Source organism: Colobus angolensis, unplaced genomic scaffold (assembly GCF_000951035.1).
Source record: "Colobus angolensis palliatus isolate OR3802 unplaced genomic scaffold, Cang.pa_1.0 Scaffold307, whole genome shotgun sequence".
Classification (NCBI taxonomy): Eukaryota; Metazoa; Chordata; class Mammalia; order Primates; family Cercopithecidae; genus Colobus; species Colobus angolensis.
Window position 1 is genome coordinate 2,784,900 of NW_012116344.1, and position 20,909 is coordinate 2,805,808.

Sequence of the window (20,909 nt, forward strand, 5' to 3'; positions counted from 1 at the left end):
ACTCATGTGGAAGATAAAAAAGAAATGATCTAACAGTGGTAGAGAGTAGAATAGTGGTTACCAAAGGCTGGAAACGGTGGTGGGGAGGCGGGATAAAGAGGGGATGGTTAATGGTTACAAAAATACAGTTCGAAGGAATAAGACCTGGTGTTCAGTAGCACAGTACGGTGACTATAGTTAACAATAATTTATTGTATATTTCAAAATAACCACAAGAGTAGATTTGAAATATTCCTAGCATAAAGAAATAATAAATGTTTGAGGTAATGGATATCCCAATTACACAGATTTATTATAGTGTATGCTTGTATCAAAATAACAGGTATTTCATAAATATGTATAATTATATATCCATAATTTATCCAAATTAAAAATAAAAATTTAAATAGAAACCGAAAACGTCAAGTAGACCATATTATATTTGATCTATCCAAGAGAATGGGATGGAAGGAAAAGCCTGGACATGAATTTGAATGTTAGACTTCAGAAAGCAACATCTTACGGGTTGAGGTTCTAAAAGGAACGGTGGTCTTAGGATAGTTGAGAAGTCTTAAAATTAAATGCTAAGAACCTAAGGTAGAAAGCAGAGTATTTAATAGTGGCTAAAGAGGGAGTTCATTCTTGGATAAAATGACAATAAAAGGCCAGGTTTTCTAGGGAAATGAAGGCATGCAACCAAACAAGAATAAATATAATATAGAATCCAAGAAGAGAATAGTGCAAGGGAGTTAAAGCCCAGAATGAAATGAAACTGAAGAGGAAAAGTCAAAGGAGATAGGTAGGTTCAAAGGAAGATAATAATCAGGGAATGCAAGGGAAGGGTTCAGCACTGCAATGGATGGGATGATGTTAAAAATCCCCTAGGGTTCTTAAGCTCCATGAGGCAGAACCTGCATCATTGTTATCTTTGTACACCCTGCAACCAGCACAGCGAGTGACACAGATAAGACATCCCACCAAACTTACTTAAACCAAGTTAACAAAGGAAGAAGTCAATTCTTTAACTCATGCTTATCTTTTCTGTAGGTATAAAATATTTTCAAAATGGAAAATGTGCAATCAACAGCATAAATGAACAAACTGAAATGATTACACTTGACAAAATTAAAAGGGAAAATTTTTAGTGTAAGAAAGTAGTTGCTAATGATAGATGCAGAAGGCAGATAAGGGGAGGGTCCCCAGAGAATCTCCAACCAGCTTGTGCACTGGGAGAACTGGGTGGAGCCATGGGAAGTTCGAGCCTTGGGCAGGTGGGAAGAGCCTGAGCTCTTCAGCTCACATGTGTGGTGGCATGGAATCAATCTGTGAGATGGGGGCCTGTTAGCAGGACCTTTTTGCCCAATGAATTCCACTCCCCACACACTTCAATGTGTCCGCATGTCTAAATGTTCCTGGTCCTGACACAAGAATCCTGATTTAGCTCATCTAAGGAGCAAAATTCTGCAACACTAACAACTCAGATGGCCTTAAAGTTCATACAGGTGTCTTAAGAGGTAATAAATGCTATTATCAAACTTACTATTAATGAAATTTCCCTCCTTTCCCAGAATTCATGTAACCATTTTGGATTAATAACATATCACTGCATCAACTTTTTTGTACCTTATTACATACTATGACTATTGCATCTGACTAAACTGTAAAACTGAAAAAATATGTATTCCTTACTCCTTTTGTTCCTAAAAATTATGTAACATTTCACTAAACACCTTTCTTGCCTCAAGCTATTATGTATACTGCTTAAAAACAGTAAGACAAAATAATTAAAATTACAAGTGTTTTCTTCCTTGTACAGCATTCTAAATCTAAGGTGCTAATGTTCTTGAAATGTCCATTAACCATTATCCCAGTATTCTAAGATAAAGCAGATATTTTATTACAATGGAAACAAAACTACTAGATCACTTACAGAATTTGTGAAGACACAACAAAATACTGATCAACTCCTACTCAGTCAGGGCTTGGGGTGTGAAAGATGTGTGTGAAGAAGGCAGCATGTAAAATAAAGCGTCAGAGTTGGGAAAAACATAAGCAAATGAACAGTACCTTAGATCTTTGTGCCAAAAAGGTATCAAAGAAAAAGTAAACTATGGGAGTCAATGTTGAGAAAGACAAGAGAACTTGGATAATTATGAACTTTATTTTTATTTACTATGCCAACATTTTCAGGAGACACTTTACATCTGTTTTTTAGAATTCATTTTACAGGCAAATTCTAATATACAGTTTGTACTCTAAACTGACTTTTAAAATCAATGGGAAAAACAATACTGCAGATATTATTTTTGCTCTTTGTTAGTAATGACTTAGAGACCTTACATTCTCAGGGTATTATTTTGTTAAGTAAATGCTTTACCAAGGAGAAAGTGGGTGAGCTTATTCCCAACAAGATTAAAACATGTATCTTCAGTTAATGACACAGTTGTAGATTGGTGCCTACCATCCGAATCATTTAATCAAAAGTATTCTCTCAAATTGCTGCAGCAAAAAACTTAAAGGGAGATGTGAAAGATCATAGAAAATATAATTCAAGCATGAGAATTTAAAAAGTAACAAGGCCGTCATCCCCAAGGAAAAACATCAGGTAGTACAGCTATAATTAATTTTCAAATGTGTGCATAAGCATGCAAACATAACCACCCAAACGAATTTAAAAACACAAAAACTACTGTGTAAGATGGAAAGTAAATTGAAATGGTGCTGCAGTCTTATTGATCTTAATTGCAAGCCTGTTCGGTGATTTCAAAGTACATCCCTGGTGCCCTAGAGACCAGGAAACCAGTATGACAACTCTGCTCAGAAACCAAGAGTGCACCCCTGTGTCTGTAACACCATTTATGCTATAGGAACATTTGGAAGTGACAGCTGTAGGGGCATCACGCGCTCTTTGATGTACTGAGAAAAAAGTAAAATACTTATCGGGACGATGGAACATTCAAAGAAAACTTAGTGCTTTAATGGGAAAAGTGACATGCTGGGAATATATTTCTGTGAACAGCTGTACTGATATCTTCAAACAGCAACAATTACAAATTTATTTCAACAAAGCCACACCCAATAGGAGGCATTTCGATATTTCAGGCACAACTCCAAGCAATTAAGCTCATTTAAAGTGCAAATCTGATATTTTCTTTCATATTCAGATTTTTACTTGTTAAAGTACTTAGTAAATTCTAATATATATATAAATACAATGAACAGTAGCCTATATGCCTGAAAATATTGCACAAATAAAAATGAGACTCCAAAAGAAAAATGTTAGCTGGTCTCAGTTACTAGAAACAGTCTAAATGACATAACTCTATAATCCTTTAATGCCTTAAAATCATCTGCACCTGTACCAATAAACTCCTTAGGCCAAGATTTCTTTTAAAAATTTGATATGCATCCCATTAATAGCCAAATATCGAAGTCTGAATACTAATTTCCTCTTTTACAAATGTGAAACTTAACAAACCCCATAAAATTTCTTCCTCAGGACTTAGAATTCATATACTGTAACTATTTTCATTGATATCACTAGAACTAAGATAATAAACGGCTTGTGTTTCTGTGGAGGAGGATTTGGCATAGAGTTGATTTACATTAATAGAAGCAATAAACACAGATCAAGCCAAATCTAAGATGATCTTTGATTATTCAGTAGAGTTACATCCTCACTTCCATTTCAGACTTAACATTTACTAAGGAGCAGACAAGCATGATATTCTTGCAGTTTTTAAGGAAAACTGCAGGTAAATACTTTATGTCATGCAAGCATCCTAGATTTGTTTTCTCTTAATATATTATGCTTCATAAATATACGATGAGCCTACCTTCGAAAAGATTAAGACTCAATAAAGGTACAGAAAAGTTGAGCTAATTGGTTAACATTTCTGCAAATCCAACAGGGAAGAAAAAAATAGAGAAAAATGGAATAAATGCATGGAGGAAAAAATGGAGAAAAATAAATGAGTGGAGTCAACATTTTTATGTAATGGACAATAAAGACATTTCCCTCAGACTAGAGAGTTAAAAATAAATTTAAAAATTTAGAACTTTTCCCTTAAGGATAAGGCCAGCTCGTAAATAATGTTTCATAAGGGTCTAAACCAACTTCTAAATAAACCAAAAACCACTAAGTCACGGTATGTTTTACTTTAGGGAAATACAGTATGATTCACATATTTGCAACATGTGAGAACGGTTTTCTTTCTCCTTCAAAATGATAGACTACGTATGCCCACTTACAACTGCAGCCATCATGGGTCAACTCCATAAACAAATAAGTGCTTTGCTGATTTGCCTGACTCTAACAGTATCCGGACTACGTGAAGAATGTTCTGAACTTCACTGCTTCTCCATCAGAAGTGCTGGTGCATAAGAATAAGATACTAGATTTGTGTTGCTCACCTCTTACCAAATCCAAGAATGGTTTCTATCCAGTGAATGGCAAATTCATCTGATAGGTAAGGGAATAATGGGTCAAAATGGTAGCAAACACTTCTTTCAAATTTCTACTAAAAGATTTGCTGTTGTTTTTCTTAGAAAGGGGCAATTTCATCAACATACATCTTTTAAAGGAACCTCTAGAAATTTGAGCAACTTTTTGGCCATAATCCTGTTTGATACATTTTTGGTCAGCTGCTCAAAACAAACATTCTCCTTGTAAGGTTATCTATCTGAAAGATATTAATTCATTTAAAGCAGCTGCAGGTCAACAACCGAAAGATGACATGATTTGGGAGAAGAGGAAGGCAGACTTACTGAACTGACAAGTGGCCGAAAGCATAATTAGGTTCGTGCACATCGTAGCGTGGAGGTTCCACACCTACCTTCTACAGTGTATTAAAATAAGAATATTGTCTTTGAAATACCTTCTAGCACCTTTTTAATAAAACAAAATTTCCCATCTTCAATTCTACTTTTTTCCCAAATCTACCTTTAAAAAATTGTCTTTCAAAAATACACCATAGACAAGGTGTAGGAGTTGAGGTCAGGAGTTCGAGACCAGCCTGACCAACAAGGTGAAACGTCATCTCTACTAAAAATACAAGAAAATTAGCCAGGCATGGTGGTGCATGCCTGTAGTCCCAGCTACTTGGGAGGCTGAGGCAAAAGAATCGCTTGAACCCGAAAGGCAGAGGTTGCAGTGAGCCGAGATGCGCCACTGCATTCCAGCCTGGGCGATGGAGCAAGACTCTGTCTCAAGAAACAAAAAAACCCCAAAAACCACAGAAAAGGGAAACCTAGGAGACTGGGGAGGGTGGGGGGAATATTATGAACTCCAGCTTTCTCAAGATAGTCTTATTTAAATTTATTTTTCTCAAAATATTTTAACTTGTTTTGCTATAGAAAATAGTTTAAAATCCCTATATATGGTATATTTATACCCCATCAAAGTTTTGTGCAAATGTTTCAAGTTCATTATTTCAGTCTTCACATATTAGCAGAAAATCAATAAATATAAATATTATAATTAAAGACATAATGCTGTGGAACCTTAAAATGGCTATCATGGATCCATAAGCCCAAGGGTTCAAAACTGAATTATCAGCAAAACTCTAGCACCAACATATGTTACAAATGAATACATCTTTAGGTACAGGTTTCAAGATGTATCTCAAGCTCTCCAAAATTTACCCAGTAACAAATACAAACATAAATGGTATGTGTGTGTACATGTGTGTGTGCGCGCACCGCATGTGTCTGTAAAACAAGATGTAAAAGAATATATAACTGATTTGTATGTAATAAGAAACATTTTCAGCCTGGGGAATTTGGGAAATGAATCAATAGTAACATTAGCTGGCTGACCCTGGCAAGGAAAAATAAAACTTACATAGACTTTCCATTAAAAGCCTAATCTCCTTTATTCATCACAAAGCTTTTGCATAGACTTTTTAAATATACAAAACACTGGCCAGAACTCTGCTTACAGACTACCATCTTCCATTATCACCATATCTTTAGTTAAAATAGTAGCCATATTCACAGGAGAGACAAGTGAAAAGGGGTGAGGTTCTGACAACCACAATAAATACAGACCTTAACAGGACTAAACCAGCAAAGCACATTTCTTGCCTGCTCAGTAAAATATTATGAATTTTCTGACATGCAGAGGGATGGATAACATGATTCAGGCCTTTAGCAGGCCTCTGAAATGGGTAAGCAAACTTTCGTGTTTACCTGAGATAATTATGCTCAAATGGCATGTACTTCAACCAGAATATAAAATGAAGGAGCCAAACTAGTAGAAGCTTCCACATTTTAATTTAAGATTTGCAGGCTTTCAATGGAACCTCCACCATGGTAGCAAGCTGCACATAAAGCTATTACAGAACAGATTGTTTTCAAGAAACAAATTGGCAGGTGATGGCTATGTACTTAATGTATCTTTGGTTTAGGAAGACGAGAATATCGATTGGAGGCCAAACAATCTCCAGAATGCAAATTGCCATTCGGATTCTGCATGATTTCTTTTCGTTGGGTTAGTGGTCTTGGGATGCTTGTCTTGGCCTGGAAGCTTTGAGGCTCTAGTTGGGGGCTGTTTGTTTGTTTTTGTTTGAAAGAGCCTGAGGGGGGGCGGAGCTTAGATGCTTTCAGATTCTGATTATTTGCAAGATTTGTTTGACTAGATGTTGGCTGAAGTTTTGCTGAATTACATGTTGCAATTATTGGTGACTTTTTACAAGTGGAAGTCCTACTTGGAGATGATTCAGAAACTGGAGGCGGTACCAAAGAACTCAATATGGATGGCTTTAAAAGCTGCAAGGACTTGGGCTGAGACACATAACCCACTGGCGGAGACTGATTTCTTCCAACTCTCTTAGCTTGGTCTACTGTACTTGACTGGGGAGGTGTCTGAAGAGAAGTGGGTGTAAACTGCATGTCACTAATTTGATTGTTTGCCAAATGATAAGGCTCTTGAGCATTTACAGTAATGTTTAAGTTTGCTTCAGAAGGTGTACTCTTAGCCACATCCATTGTTAATTGTGGGCCTGATGAAAAAGGCTGCTCTTCCAAACCATAGTTGCTTTCTTGTTGCAAGACTTGTGTAAAGTTTTCTTCCAGATGCGCAACGCCCTGATGCATGTCTTGGATTGTGCATTCACTGTGGGCCTCGATATGTTGTGGCTTTATTAGTTTTCCCTGGGTGTGGTCTGTGGGTCTGGGAAGGCTGCTGGAAGGCTGTAGTACTTGAGGCTGTTAAAATTAAAAATAACATTAGCAACAAGTTATTTCAGAAATTCCACCCAGATTTAATATAAATACCAATTAGGCTGTGTTGGTACTTATTATGGCTTTAATATGGAAAATATGTGGAGTTTCTTTTAATTAAAAAATGAACTGCAATATTCAAGCAAATTAGACACACACAAGAGTGATAATGCAAACAAAAAATGATACAGGCAGTAAACACTGAACAAGATCCAAAATTAAATGAGAAAAAGAAAACATTAAAATATTAATTTATTATAGAAAAATTCCTGCCATAATAGATTCGCTAGGTATTTTAAAACCTTAGAGCTTGACAGAATTATTCTACAGCTTTTAGTTTAACCTCCACAAAGCATTCAGGTATTAACTGTGACCTTCAGAATACTACTTACATTAAAGTTAAAAAAAAAAGTTGTGTGACACCACGTTAACAAGTGTTGTTCTTCTGTCAAGAATGAAAATTACCAGCAGATAAACAAGATTTAGAGTAAATACTATATTCTCAGTTTATGTGAAATTCTATATATTTAACAAATATAGGTCAAGACATTTAGCTAATGCTAATCTACTTTTAATATTCTTGTTGAAAAGTTTCCAAATAAAATGTTTCAGAGTTTATTTGGTCTGTCTCACTGCTATTATGACTGACATGTGAAAAACAGATCTACTCTAATGAAAAGTAAACATTCATTTACTTAAATTTAGAATAATCAGCCTTTTGAATGATGGCTCAGAGTAAAACAAATGTGAAGTTGTCTTTGACCAGAACTAAAGAACAGAAGCCTATGACAAGGTTCTTACGGTCTATATGCCTCACATGTACTTCCCTGAAGCTCATTGTGTAGTTATGTTTCAAAAAAAAATCAGAGGAACTACGCAATTTCCACGATTTGGTGGTATCTAGTAAAAACTACAAATCTTAAAGCTATCTTTCAATGGCCCAAATAGTTAAAATACATGGGGCAGGGCCTACTGGGCCTGTCCTGATGCAGTGGTATTTGCTACAAATGCATAATCTCTCTCTCGGTCTCTCTCCTCCCTCTCTCTGTCTCTCTCTCTCTCTCTCTCTCTCTGTCTCTCTCTCTCTCTCACACACACACACACTTTCTTTAAATAATGTGGGCCAAAATGTCAAAGACTTTGGCAAAGGGCTTTACAACGTGAACTTCAAAGGGCCATTTCTCACTAATAACTTTTTTTTTGCTAAGCTAATCCACAAATAAATCTACATATTAGCTCTAATTTCCCCAACAGAAGGGGCGGATCTATTTATACTGCATCGTGTGTGTTTTTTCAGTTCTTCCACCTCCCTGACCAGCACTGGACAATGGCTGCCCAAGATCAGCAGCCAGGGATTAGATTATGGCTGGACTGGGAGTGACTGAGGGCAAGGCTCATCAACTCATGGAGGATGGTTGGCTGTGATGGCATACGGCTGACTTGCCATTAAAAAAAAAAAAATCAAGACAGTGACGACTCAAAATTAATCTGTACAGAAATATGTCACATTAAATCATATTGCAGAATGTCTGAAATAAACAAGTCAGCTCAATTGCTGCCTCAAGCTAAATATCCCAGACTTTAAAGTCACTGGGTATTTTCACAGTACATCAACACAAAAATGAATAAACTGTCCCGCAAAACGGAAGATACTAAAATCACCACATAATTAAATCAACAGATTCTCCCTGGGGTTCCCTAGATAAAAATAATTGTGCCAAAGTGATCAAAAACCTTGAAAGATTAGTGAAAAAATAGAGCTGGACCATATTAAACAAACCAAAATCTACCAAACGGAATAAAAAGTAATCAGGAAGGAGGCATCATCAACTGGTTGGTTGAATGGAGAAAATCTGGAGCTGAACAAAACTTTGTTCCTGTGCTTGAGGAGCTTAGTGAGGAAGACAATAAGGTAAAGGAATGATGCGATCATGTCTTAAGCATAACAACATATGGGAACAAAAAGAAAACATGCCTGCCTGGAGAGGTCGCAGGAGGCATACCAGAACGGTGAACAATCTGCCCTGAGTTTTAACAGGGTGAACAGGAGTTTATCAAGTAAACAAGAAGGAAAGAGTATTCTGTGTAGTGAGCTAGTACATATCAAACACAGAGGCAAAAAAAGAGCATGCCATGTTCCAGTCACTTCAAATTTTAGACTGAATTTGAAAGGCTAGTGCAAAAGCATAGCTAAGGGCCAGTTCCTAAGGGACTCATGTCAGGCTAAGTAGCTATGACTTTGTGTTGTAGATGATGGGAGATGTGGATGAATTTTAAGCAGAGGAATCAGAATATCTAATGTGTGTTTTAGAATGATCACTCCAGCAGAACCAGTGAGGATGAAATTGTTAGAAAAACCGTATCATAAGCTTTTTGGCATAAAATCTGGAGAGGACTGAAAAAGATTTGAAGGTGGGACTGGCAAGATGAGGTATTGGCTTGTATACAAAAAAGGTCTTTGGGGAGGCTGTCCACTAATCCGTGGATTTCATTGCCTCAGAAGCCCACAAAACCTAGAGGGCAAAAGGAATCCCCCCACTACTGGGGGACTTCAGGAAAGATCTCATATCTTAACTACTCCTTGTAGCCACAAATCAGTAAAACTTTAACCCTGAAACTTGTGGAGAGGTTGGTTACTGAAGCATCAAAACGAGGACCTATCCCCAGACTTACAGAGCTAAGTGCCTCTAACTGAACTCAGCAACTTCAAGTCTTACTTTAATTAGATATGTAAACTTCAGCACACCATTCTGATAATTCTCAGATTAAAGAGTTCCATGTGTCAAGGTTAAGAATGTCAGCAATAGGCACTACAGGGTAGTTGTGCAAAGGCTTGGTAGACATCTTTAATGATAATCGTAAATGTCTATTTTAGGCTGCTTTACAAAGATAAGCAGAGTCTTGGAGCTCCTTACAGGCATGTACTATGCTTTATTCATTTTTCGTTATAGCTGGTATTTCTAGTATTTGGCACAAAGTAGGGATTAAATATATATTTGCTAGATAAATAAATAAGTGAATAAATATTAGTGATATACTCAAGAATTACTTATTTGGCCAAGAACTACCAAACTGATTTAGGTCAATGATGAAGCATTAATGCTTAAATAAAAACTGGTTTCAAAAAATAAACACTGATGAAAAATAATCTGATAGGAAAAACCCACTGTTCCCTCCAAATAAGTCTGTGATTAGCTTAACGATTCATGTTTAGAAGGATAGCAGGAAATACTGACTGCATGTTATACACAAGTACCTCTCATAATGACCTTTTAAAAGCTTAGCCACCACTATTTTTTATCTGAAGACTAGAAATAGGTTGGGAAAAGTGTCTTAACAAGCATTCAGCTACTAGAAAATTCTAATAATTAAATATGATTACATATGTAAAACATTTAACATAGGACTTCCTAGCACATACTATGTGCTCAATAAATTTCATCTATGATTATTAAAGGATATAAGAATGATGACTTCAAGCCATAGCTATTTTGTAACTGGGTCTTCGAAACAAAAGTAAATTCTTTAGCAATATAATAATAAACTAGAATATGAGGTTTCTAGGCTTCAAAAACGTAATTCAATAATGTCAACACTATCTATATGTTTTGAATCCATATCAAGCATATTTGATACGACATAGAAGTCAAGGCTCTTTAACTGCCTTCCTGGAGATAAGAACCAGAGCAAAGACATGTAAGTTTAGAGAGAACTTTCCAATGGCTCTACAAAGGAGGTGGTATAACACAATATTGAATCACTTAGCTTTTAGAATCAGGCTGATCTGAGTTTGAATCCTGGATCTATCACCTATAGATCTATCACTGAGGCGAGATACGGGTAAAAATAATCCCACTACCCTGAAATGGAATTTCATAATTTACAAAATGAAGGTAATATCAGTACATATACTTCATGGAATTGTTGCAAATAATAACCAGTAACAGTACAATGCCTGACACATAAACACCTGAGAAATGTTATACTCTGGGCTCTTAGAGAACAGTGTTCCCTTCTTCCCAAGGGTATAGATCCAAACTCTTGAGTTTGCATGCATGATCTCTAGTTATCATGAGACTCCTAGGTGAAACATTGTTCTTTTCTTTCTATAAATGAGTAAACTGGGGTCAAAAAATGTTAACATGTTCAAATTCAAACATTTTGGCAAATGGCAAAGCCAGAATTTGAACCATCAGAGAATTTCTTAAACTACAGCACTAAAATTTAATATTCTGTGCAATTTGATTAGTTCTGATGAGTTCACAGGCTTTCAGAATATGCAATATAACCAGATGATTATTTTAATATATTTTAAAACACTACAGGCAACTGTAATACCAATATTAGGGAACGAACTTTCCTGGATAATGTCCTATTTCCTTCTTAGATGATCTAGCCTACCCAGGATAACTTTCAGACACTATACTCAAGCCACACTATGGAACAGTATTTCTGGAAAGAGGTGATTCCACAGTGACCCATTGGGGGAAACATAATGAACATAAAAAAAGGCATAGTAGTACCCACCAACGAGCAAAACAGTTCACCTTTACAACACTTCAAAGATCTACAGCATTAGCATATGGAAAAGCACTCACGCCAGTTTTTGAAAGCATTCTTGTTCTAGGGTTATTAGCAAAAGATGGCAGCTAAAACGTCAAGTCCTGATGGAGTAAAAATATGTCAATGTGTACCAAGTAGAAAGCAGGAAATGTTCCAAAGTGTAATAATGCTACTGCATGACAGACAGAATTTAGCTAATTTTTCCTGGGTACATACAAGTTTATTGTTATTATTAAATACATTTTAACCATAAAAAGGAAGGTGGAAATAGAGCCATCTGTAACATGCCTGTACTTTCATGCAGGCTCTGACATGCATATCATGCAAACTGGAAAAAAAAAACCAACAAAAAAGTGATTATGGGGAAGGTGGTAGGAAAAAATCCGAAATTGTACTGTACCACGCTTTGTCAGAGAAGTAATGGACTAACTTCTCAACTCCTTGCCAATGGCATAATGGGAGAGCAGAGACAAGAAAAAGACAGGACAATGGCATCAGAGACCACACACAACACCAAGGATTGCCATGACTGGGTGGCAGCCACAAGTATTTGCTTTGCTATTCTTGTGTTTTCCTAGGCATTATTCATTGTTTCATTTAATATATTTGTACATAACAAAAACATTAAATAGATTTATACTTTCTTACTAATTTGTGAGTTAGTACAAATACTCATAACCTCAGAAAGGCATGTGTAAAACTTCTCACACTTAAGAGAAATCACTTGAAGACTCTTACCAAACAAAATATTGAAAATAATTCTGATAAAATTTAATATTCATACTCCAAATATCTAAAAACTTTTAGTCCCAAGTAATCCCTTATGAAGGAAATAGAAATTAATTTTTAAGTAATTTGAGAGGCTTCTGCATATTATAAGATTAAATAAGATTAAGTATGTATTAGATTGATTGATTGATTGATTGATTGATTTTTGAGATGGAGTCTTGCACTGTTCCCTGGGCTGGAGTGCAGTAGTGCAATCTTGGCTCACTGCAACCTCTGCCTCCCAGGTTCAAGCGATTCTCTTTGCCTCAGTCTCCCAAGTAGCTGGGATTACAGGCGCCTGTCACCATGCCCAGCTAATTTTCTTGTATTTTTAGTAGAGATGGGGTTTCACTATGTTGGCCAGACTGGCTCGAACTCCTCACCTTATGATCCACCTGCCTCGGCCTCCCAAAGTGCTGGGATCACAGGCATGAGCCATCACGCCCGGCCAGCTTAGTTTTATTACTGCCATTGCATTAAGGACCACTAAAGGTATAATCTGATCTTAATCTGAATATGATGCAAATTATAAGTGAGGCTCTGCACATCAGTATAGAAATACTTAACTGTATCCCTAATACTGTATTACAACTAGATTTAAAGATTTTTGTTTTAGAGATCACATGAAGCCAATCACAGCTTCCAGTGCTTTTTGGGAAACAGGAACGCTCTTATTCCTCTGTATCTCAAAATGGTGCCTCTAGACCTCAGAAAACTGAGATAGCAGATTGATAATATAAATTGTTTATAAATAATTTCTGAAATAAAGAGTTCAATGGCTTTTCTAAGTTGATGACTAGTTAACAGTTTTTTTTTTTTTTTTTTTTTTAAAGTATCACAGTGATTAAGAGGGACTTAAGCATTTACTACAGAGGCACGATCACTTTTAGATGATTAATTTCGTGGGTCTACATCTAAAAGACACAGAATCCATTAACATCTACCTCTCAGATGATATAGAGTAGTTCAGGAAAAAAAACCTAAATGGCATCATAATAGTATAGTTCAATTGATATAACCAACAGACACAGTATATTTATCCAGAGTACAAGAATACTGTAAGCATTATGGCACAGGAAAAAAGACTGGCTAAAAAAAATCTCACAAGCTGCAAAGCAGATTGTAATAAAATGCTTTATACAGAAAACACTAATGCTGCATTTCTCATAATCACAAGAAACTAACCCATGCCTATGTTTGTGGAAGGCCTATTGGACCATGAGTTAGATGCACATTTCTAGTCAATTAACCAATGACTATACTAGATAGTCCTTGAAATTGGCTGCAAAAAGGTAGAAAATACCATATTCGATGTTAACCATATTTAACTTAAAAATGAGCATACACAAAATTGAATTAGTAAAGTTTTTTTACTGAGTTACTCAGTTTGCATTTCATTCAAAAATATTTTATTTTTATGAAAAGTCACTCCCAGAGCTAATTTCTAAGGAAGCTGAAGCTATTCTTACGTATAAAATTGATTACAGTCACATATTGGAGTCAATCAGATTAAGCCTTGTTAATTTATACATTATGAGCATGTTTGACAATTCAACAATCATCAAATACACATTTGACACATCAAGTGGCCTTCGAAAGTTCATATCCTTTAATTAAATGATATCCTTCCAGGAAATCTATCTAAGAAAAGAAAGACACTGACACTGATTTATACACAAAGATAAAATGCTTACCAATATTCCTCTCAGTGACTAGAAACAACATTAATGCCCAATAGAAAAAAATCTAATTTAGAATATATCCATATAACACATTATCAAGTGGCCATTAAAATGTTAATTTCAAGAAATATTTACCATATTTCTTGAATTTCATGTGTATATATATAAAATGATACTATGTGAAAAAAGCAGAACGACTGAAAATACATAAATTCAACTTTATAACATAATATTTAAAAGACTGAAAGAAAATATATCAAAATGTTTCTTCTAATTCCTCCATAATGAGTCACTAATTACTATTATAAATAGGGCAAATGTACATTTTGAAGGAAGAGTCATTATATTTACAAAAAATATTTAAGGTTCAGACTCTGGAAGTAGAACAGAATTTAATTATAGTTTGTTCACTTACCCTGAGAAAATTACTACATCATTTATTGATTTATGATTTATTTGCATCTTCCTTATTATAAAATTAGAATAATAGCTCTGACTCTGAGTTGTTGTGAGAATCAAATAATTTAAATGAAATGCCCAGAAAAGTACTTAAGACATTAAAAAATATAATAGGTATTCAATTAATATTAGTCTTTTCCCCTTTCTTAAAATGTATGGCTAAATTTTAAAAAAATATACATAAGAGTTTCCTATAGGAATATTTGTGAAAGTGTAATTTTTAATTAGCTCTTAGAAAGATTATCCAACTGTATGAATTTTAAAAGAACAATTCTCCAGCCAAAAGGACTAAAAGAATAAGGATAGTGAATTACTAAAGTGAGACAGCGCAGTCGAGGATAAGCAGGGAAATGGCAAAAGTGGGCATTCAGTAAGATCAACATTTTGACTGAACTGAGGAAAAGCTGACTCTGACAAAGGGCTCATTAGCCACTTAAGCCACTCTATTAATATTCAACAACAAAAATTTTTTCCTGCCATAGACAATTCTTAGGAGGCACCACTTAAAAATGGTATTTCTGCCAAATAAAAAAAGCTTTACTATGATTATACACGCAAAATCTATGCACATTAAATTATCTATACTTCTTAGCCTTCATATTTAAAGTTAGTATATTAAAACCTAAATGCTGATATTTATATGGGCAAAATAGACCAATGCTTTTTTAACTGCAGGTTGCTAGCAACATTAAAAAAAATAGAATAGAGAGAAAAAATATGAGAGGATCAAATGGTTTAAGAGAAAGTACTGTCCCATGAATCTTTTATCCGAATTTTAAATATACATACACAGTGAATCGGGTTGTAAATACATACTTTCTCTCAGTAAATACACACTGGGCTGTCATGTAAAATAAATTTATAATCACTACATGTCAAAAATGTTTGTGAAACACTCCCTGAAATTTGTAAGAGAAAGAAGATGTGACACAATATAAATTTGTCATTCTTAATGTAATTATGGTGGACACAACACTACATCAAGAAACTGTCAGGCTATTATGACACATATAGATGCATTTACGTAATTTTTGTTGTTTTAAAATAACTTTTTCCCTTCCCACTAAGTCACTGCACATGGAAGGTAAAAATAAATAAGATTTCTAAATTTAGCAAGCAAGATACTAAAGAGCAAGTTTTAAAAGCTTAGTGAGACACAATAAGAAATAGGTATTATTTCAAAACATACTTTTTGAAAAGTCGAGTATTCCTGTAAGTACGTGCTCTGGCAAGAAATGCTATTTGGAATTACCAGGAAGGCTTTCTACTTGCCAAAAGCAATTATTTTTATTAAATTTTCCTACTTTGAGGTAGGTTATTCATTATTCCCAATTTTACACAGTTGGAAATTAGAGTAGAAAGACTACACCAACGCCTGTTAAGTGAATCTATACAAAAGCTCAAATCCCTACTAACAGCAGGAAAGACCTAAACATAGATATTTTCTGCTAACCTAGAGAAAATTTAATTTGAAATAAAAAAGTATCATGAAGTAGAGACTAGTAATATACTTAAGAAATGTAAGTCAAAATTTCCTAAGAAAAATAATAAAGACCAGAACTTTCCATTTATCTCCATTTTCCTATATTATTTTTTCTTTTCTTTTTTTCTTTCTTTTTTGAGATGGACTCTCGCTCTGTGGCCCAGGCTGGAGTGCAGTGGTGCGATCTCAGCTCGCCTCGCTAATTTTTTGTATTTTCAGTAGAGACAGGGTTTCACAGTGTTAGCCAGGATGGTCTTGATCTTGTGGCCTTGTGATCTGCCCGCCTCGGCCCCACAAAGTGCTGGGATTACAGGTGTGAGCCACTGCGCCTGGTCTATTTTCCTATATTCTTAAACACAGTATAAACACTGCTGGCCACTACAGCTTTCTAGAGTGATAAGGGCTAAATACTCCCTGTAAACATTATCTCCCTCTGAATATTTAGCATGGACTATCTTCATACTAGAAGGTCTACTATACTCCTGTAACTTAAAAAACAAACAGATTGCTCTTACTGAAGACTCACAGCCAAGCTTTACCTGGCCTCCCTATTCAGAAGATAAAGGGAGTTCGGGCCGGGCACGGTGTTCACGCCTGTAATCCCAGCACTTTGGGAGGCTGAGCCGGGTAGATCACAAGGTCAGGAGTTTGAGACCACCCTGGCTAACACGATGAAACCCTGACTCTACTAAAAATACAAAAAATAAGCTGGGTGTGGTGGCAGGTGCCTGTAGTCCCAGCTACTCAGGAGGCTGAGGCAGGAGAATGGCATGAACCCGGGAGGTGGAGCTTGCAGTGAGCCAAGATCTCACCACTGCACTCTAGCCTGGGCGACAGAGCAAGACTCTGTCTCAAAAAAAAAAAAAAAAGTCACCAAAGAATTTTTTAATGAAACATTGTAATGGAGAAATCTCTCAACTATCTTCCATTACTTAAGTACAATTAACCTCTCCAAACACGAGTACTAGGACCCACATATTGACCAAATGTGGAGACAAGTATCATCTGATTATAAGTTTAGTGTAGGAAAAGATCTGTTTCAAAACCCTCTGGAAAACCACTAGATTTATTCTAATAATTCCATAACTTTCTTTTCTATATTTTATAACTTAAAAAAACCCCTTTATTAGTAAACTGCTTTAGCTGTTCTCAGGGTGAATTCAAAATAGAGTAGTAGTTTAGAGCATATTTCCCCTCTAAAGGAACCTTTCAAGCTCATTAACAGTATTAAAAGGCTGTGAACAGGCCCTCTGGTCATTATTTCACATAAACAGGGTCCTACAAGTCTCAAAGATCAAATCCTAGGGCCGGTGCTTTCAGATGCATAGGCCGTAAGAACCTACTCAGGAAAAGACTCCTACACACACACACACACACACACACACACACACATATTTTTTCCCTAGATGACTAATACATCCAAACTCTGGGGAATCAAAACTTTCTTTTTGTTAATCTGAAGATGCAGAGAAAGAAGGTTTGATCTAGAGAAGTTAAAAAAAAAAAAAAAAGCAGATCTTACTAGTATTGTAGGAATTGTAGGATAGTGCTGCTTCACAGCTGGAAACAAAAAGGAAAGGTCTGAACCCAAGAAGGAAGGAGAAGAAGCACTTGAAAATGGAGAGCCACTGACTCAAGGAAAAGATAAGAAAATTCTAATGCTATACAAATAAACCAATGAAATGGGTGTTTCTGATAAACATGTTTTTAAAAGTAAAGCAGAAACTCTATTGGTAATACAGAATAATTAATCCCAAACTTCAATTCCGTATTACAGCTAGCGACGGGAAGGAGAAAGGGGGAGGAATATGGTGACAAAAAAGAATACAGGCTAAAAGGGTGCTTGAGTAAGCACACAGGTGGGTGTGTTAATCTGAGGGGAAATCTCAAACCCTGCTGTTTACTGGCCACAAGCCTAAGAACATATTATAATTTGTTATATCTGCCCTTTGAAATTTCAGATGACTTGACTAGCATTTTAGTATGATTCTTTTTGTGCTAGGATTATTTAAACAGAGGAGAAAAGAAAGCAACTTACTTGAAGACGAGAGAAGTAAAAAGGAGGAGTTACGGAGGTGGTGGAAGATAGAAAAGGAGGAGGACAAAAAAACTCCTTTTCTCATTGCTTCCAGTAAACAAACAAACTTGCTACTAAAGAACATCATATAAAAGTCTACAGGAACTATTTTTCTTTAAAGCAAAAAGTACAGAAGGGAAGGAGAGGTGTAGCAGCCAAAAAATAAACTTCATGCCTTCTCTGGAATTCATGTCGATACCTCATACTTTTGGCTAATTCAAGAAATAAAATTTTCTTTAAATAAATCACATTCCTAATTACTTAAAATTTCCTCATTTACACATTTGATACTTCACATGGAAATGGATAATGAAAAAACTGAATGAATCACAAATCAGGAAAAATCCTTAGAGAAGGCATAAAAATATCTCTGATTGACTGTATTTATATTTCGTTTTCATTAATAATAGCTTTTTATGCGTGACTTTTCAAAAAAGATAAAATATAACCAACTTACCAAGCATACTTAAGTACATAAACAAAATAACCCACACTGTTTTGGAAAAGAGATTTAATGTAAACAAAAATTTTAAGGTCAAACAGTAACTAAATCATTAGAAATGTTAGTAAACCATGCATATTCAAAAGCCATTTCTTCTGTGCTGGAAAGCTGACAGATTACAAAAACATCTTAGTTGTTTTAAACCACTTTTAGAAAAAACAATTAGAAATATATTTATTTTAGATGACAGTGAAATGCAATCCAAGCCCTTAATTAGGAAATATTATTTAAAGAAATGTGCAATGGTCTAGTAAGCCTGCTCCCTACACATTATGCATCTGTCCATCATACCATTGTAGATCGCATGTACACTTTTAAAAATAATTAGATAACACAACAATTTTTATTCACATATTTCAAGGTTTTGAAAATGCATTAAAGACAGATGCATGTCAGTAGGTCTAGGGTCACTGGCAATAGGTTTAAACAGTATTAGAATGAAATTAACCTCAGACAGCTTCCATAAGGCTCTAAGTAGAGGTCTGTTTACATGCAGTAAAAGGAAATGTTAAGAGAGGAGACCACAGAGAGTGCTGCTTTAGCAGACATCTGCAGAGCACTCAGGATAGAAAAGGAGGTGCTGGGGAGGAACAGGTCATGCAGAAGGGAAATACCATGAAGGGGAAGCCAGAGCAGGATAGGAGTGAGAGACACAGACTCACTCTGTCTGCGGTGCGGTGGAACAGTCCGTGGGATCCCCTGGAAGGAGCCCTGCCAAGGAGAGAAGGAGGGAGCAGAATACCCACCCTGTGCAGAGAGAGATGGGGTAGGGAGGTATAATAAAAAAGGGAACCAAAAAATAGAGAAACCAAGTCATATTTTGTTTTATTTTTAAATAACACAGAGCAATAGTGTTAACGAGAAGACAGATGTCATTTTTTAAAATACAGGCAGCTCAAATTACTAAAAACACATAATAATCCAAACCCAGTTATTTTTAATATTTTTAAAAATTATTTTCCTCTAATATTTGTAGTACAATGTACAAGAAATAATATATTCTTTCTGGCATATATTACATTTATCATCATATATCTCTTGTTAAAGTAGCAGATTCCAGTCTTCTGCAGAAAAGGAAGGAATTTAAAGGGGGAGATAGATTTTAGGTGTTAAACACACAGAAAATGCAACAATTTGTGAATCAGGAAATACAAAAAAATCATCATCTAAAAATTTTTATTTCGGCTGGGCACAGTGGGCTCACGCATGTAATCCCAGAACTTTGGGAGGGCGAGGCGGGTGGATCACGAGGTCAGGAGTTGAAGACCAGCCTGACCAAAATGGTGAAACCCCATCTCTACTGAAAATACAAACATTAGTCACGTGTGGTGGCGGCTGCCTGTAATCCCAGTTACTCGGGAGGCTAAGGCAGGAGAATCACCTGAACGTGGGAGGTGGAGGTTGCAGTGAGCCAAGATCACGCCACTGCATTCCAACCTGGGTGACAGAGCAAGACCCTGTCTCAAAAAAAAAAAAATTTCTTCTTAAATCACAAGTTTTCAGATGATTAGTAGGTAAAAAAAAAGAACATTAGCAAAAGCAACACAGCATTAAAAAAGATTTAGGATGTTGTAATGTGACATGCAGGCCACAGGTTACGTGTGCATGCTTTTTAATTTGAATAACTTGTGGCTTCTTAGCTTTATTTATTTTAATCACAGATTATCAGAACTATGATACTCTCGAAATGTCATTTACTTCAATTTCCTCACTTTACAGAAAAGTTTCTTCAAGAAAGGAACTGTTCAATGTTACACAAAGGGAACCATATTGGGTCTTATGTCCCTAGCCTCCTCACTGACTGAAACATATGCACAAATAACACTACTGAAACACTCTTAAAATATCATCAATGAAAATCAGCCTACAAATCATCATCAGACCCAGTTAAATCTGCAAAAGAAATTATGTATATTTTTTCAGACCAATTAATCTGACTTAAAAATAAAGTATTAAAAATTACTGATAACAGTTTATCAGTGTTTACAGATCCTTTTTTTTTTTTTTTTTGAGACAGAGTCTTGGTCTGTTGCCCAGGCTGGAGTGCAGTGGCACCATCTTGGCTCACTACAACCTCCGTCTCCCAGGTTCAAGCGATTCTCTTTGCCTCAGTCTCCCAAGTAGCTGGGATTACAGGCGCCTGTCACCATGCCCAGCTAATTTTCTTGTATTTTT

At 35.7% G+C, this 20,909-nt stretch overlaps 1 protein-coding gene across 5 annotated transcripts in view; it reads right to left on the reverse strand.

Annotated features, from left to right (window-relative positions):
• Positions 1-2,118: 2,118 nt before the first annotated feature.
• Positions 2,119-20,909, reverse strand: part of CCSER2 (coiled-coil serine-rich protein 2) — a 146,705-nt gene continuing 127,914 nt past the window's right edge. For 3 of the 5 annotated variants that reach the window (XM_011950417.1, XM_011950418.1, XM_011950420.1), the window contains one exon: positions 2,119-7,185. In XM_011950417.1, coding sequence (XP_011805807.1) covers positions 6,367-7,185 — 819 coding nt within the window. In that variant the 3' untranslated portion in view covers positions 2,119-6,366. Of the gene's footprint in view, positions 7,186-19,396; positions 19,482-20,909 lie in introns of all 5 variants that reach the window. The other 2 variants (XM_011950419.1, XM_011950421.1) reach the window with 1 other exon arrangement.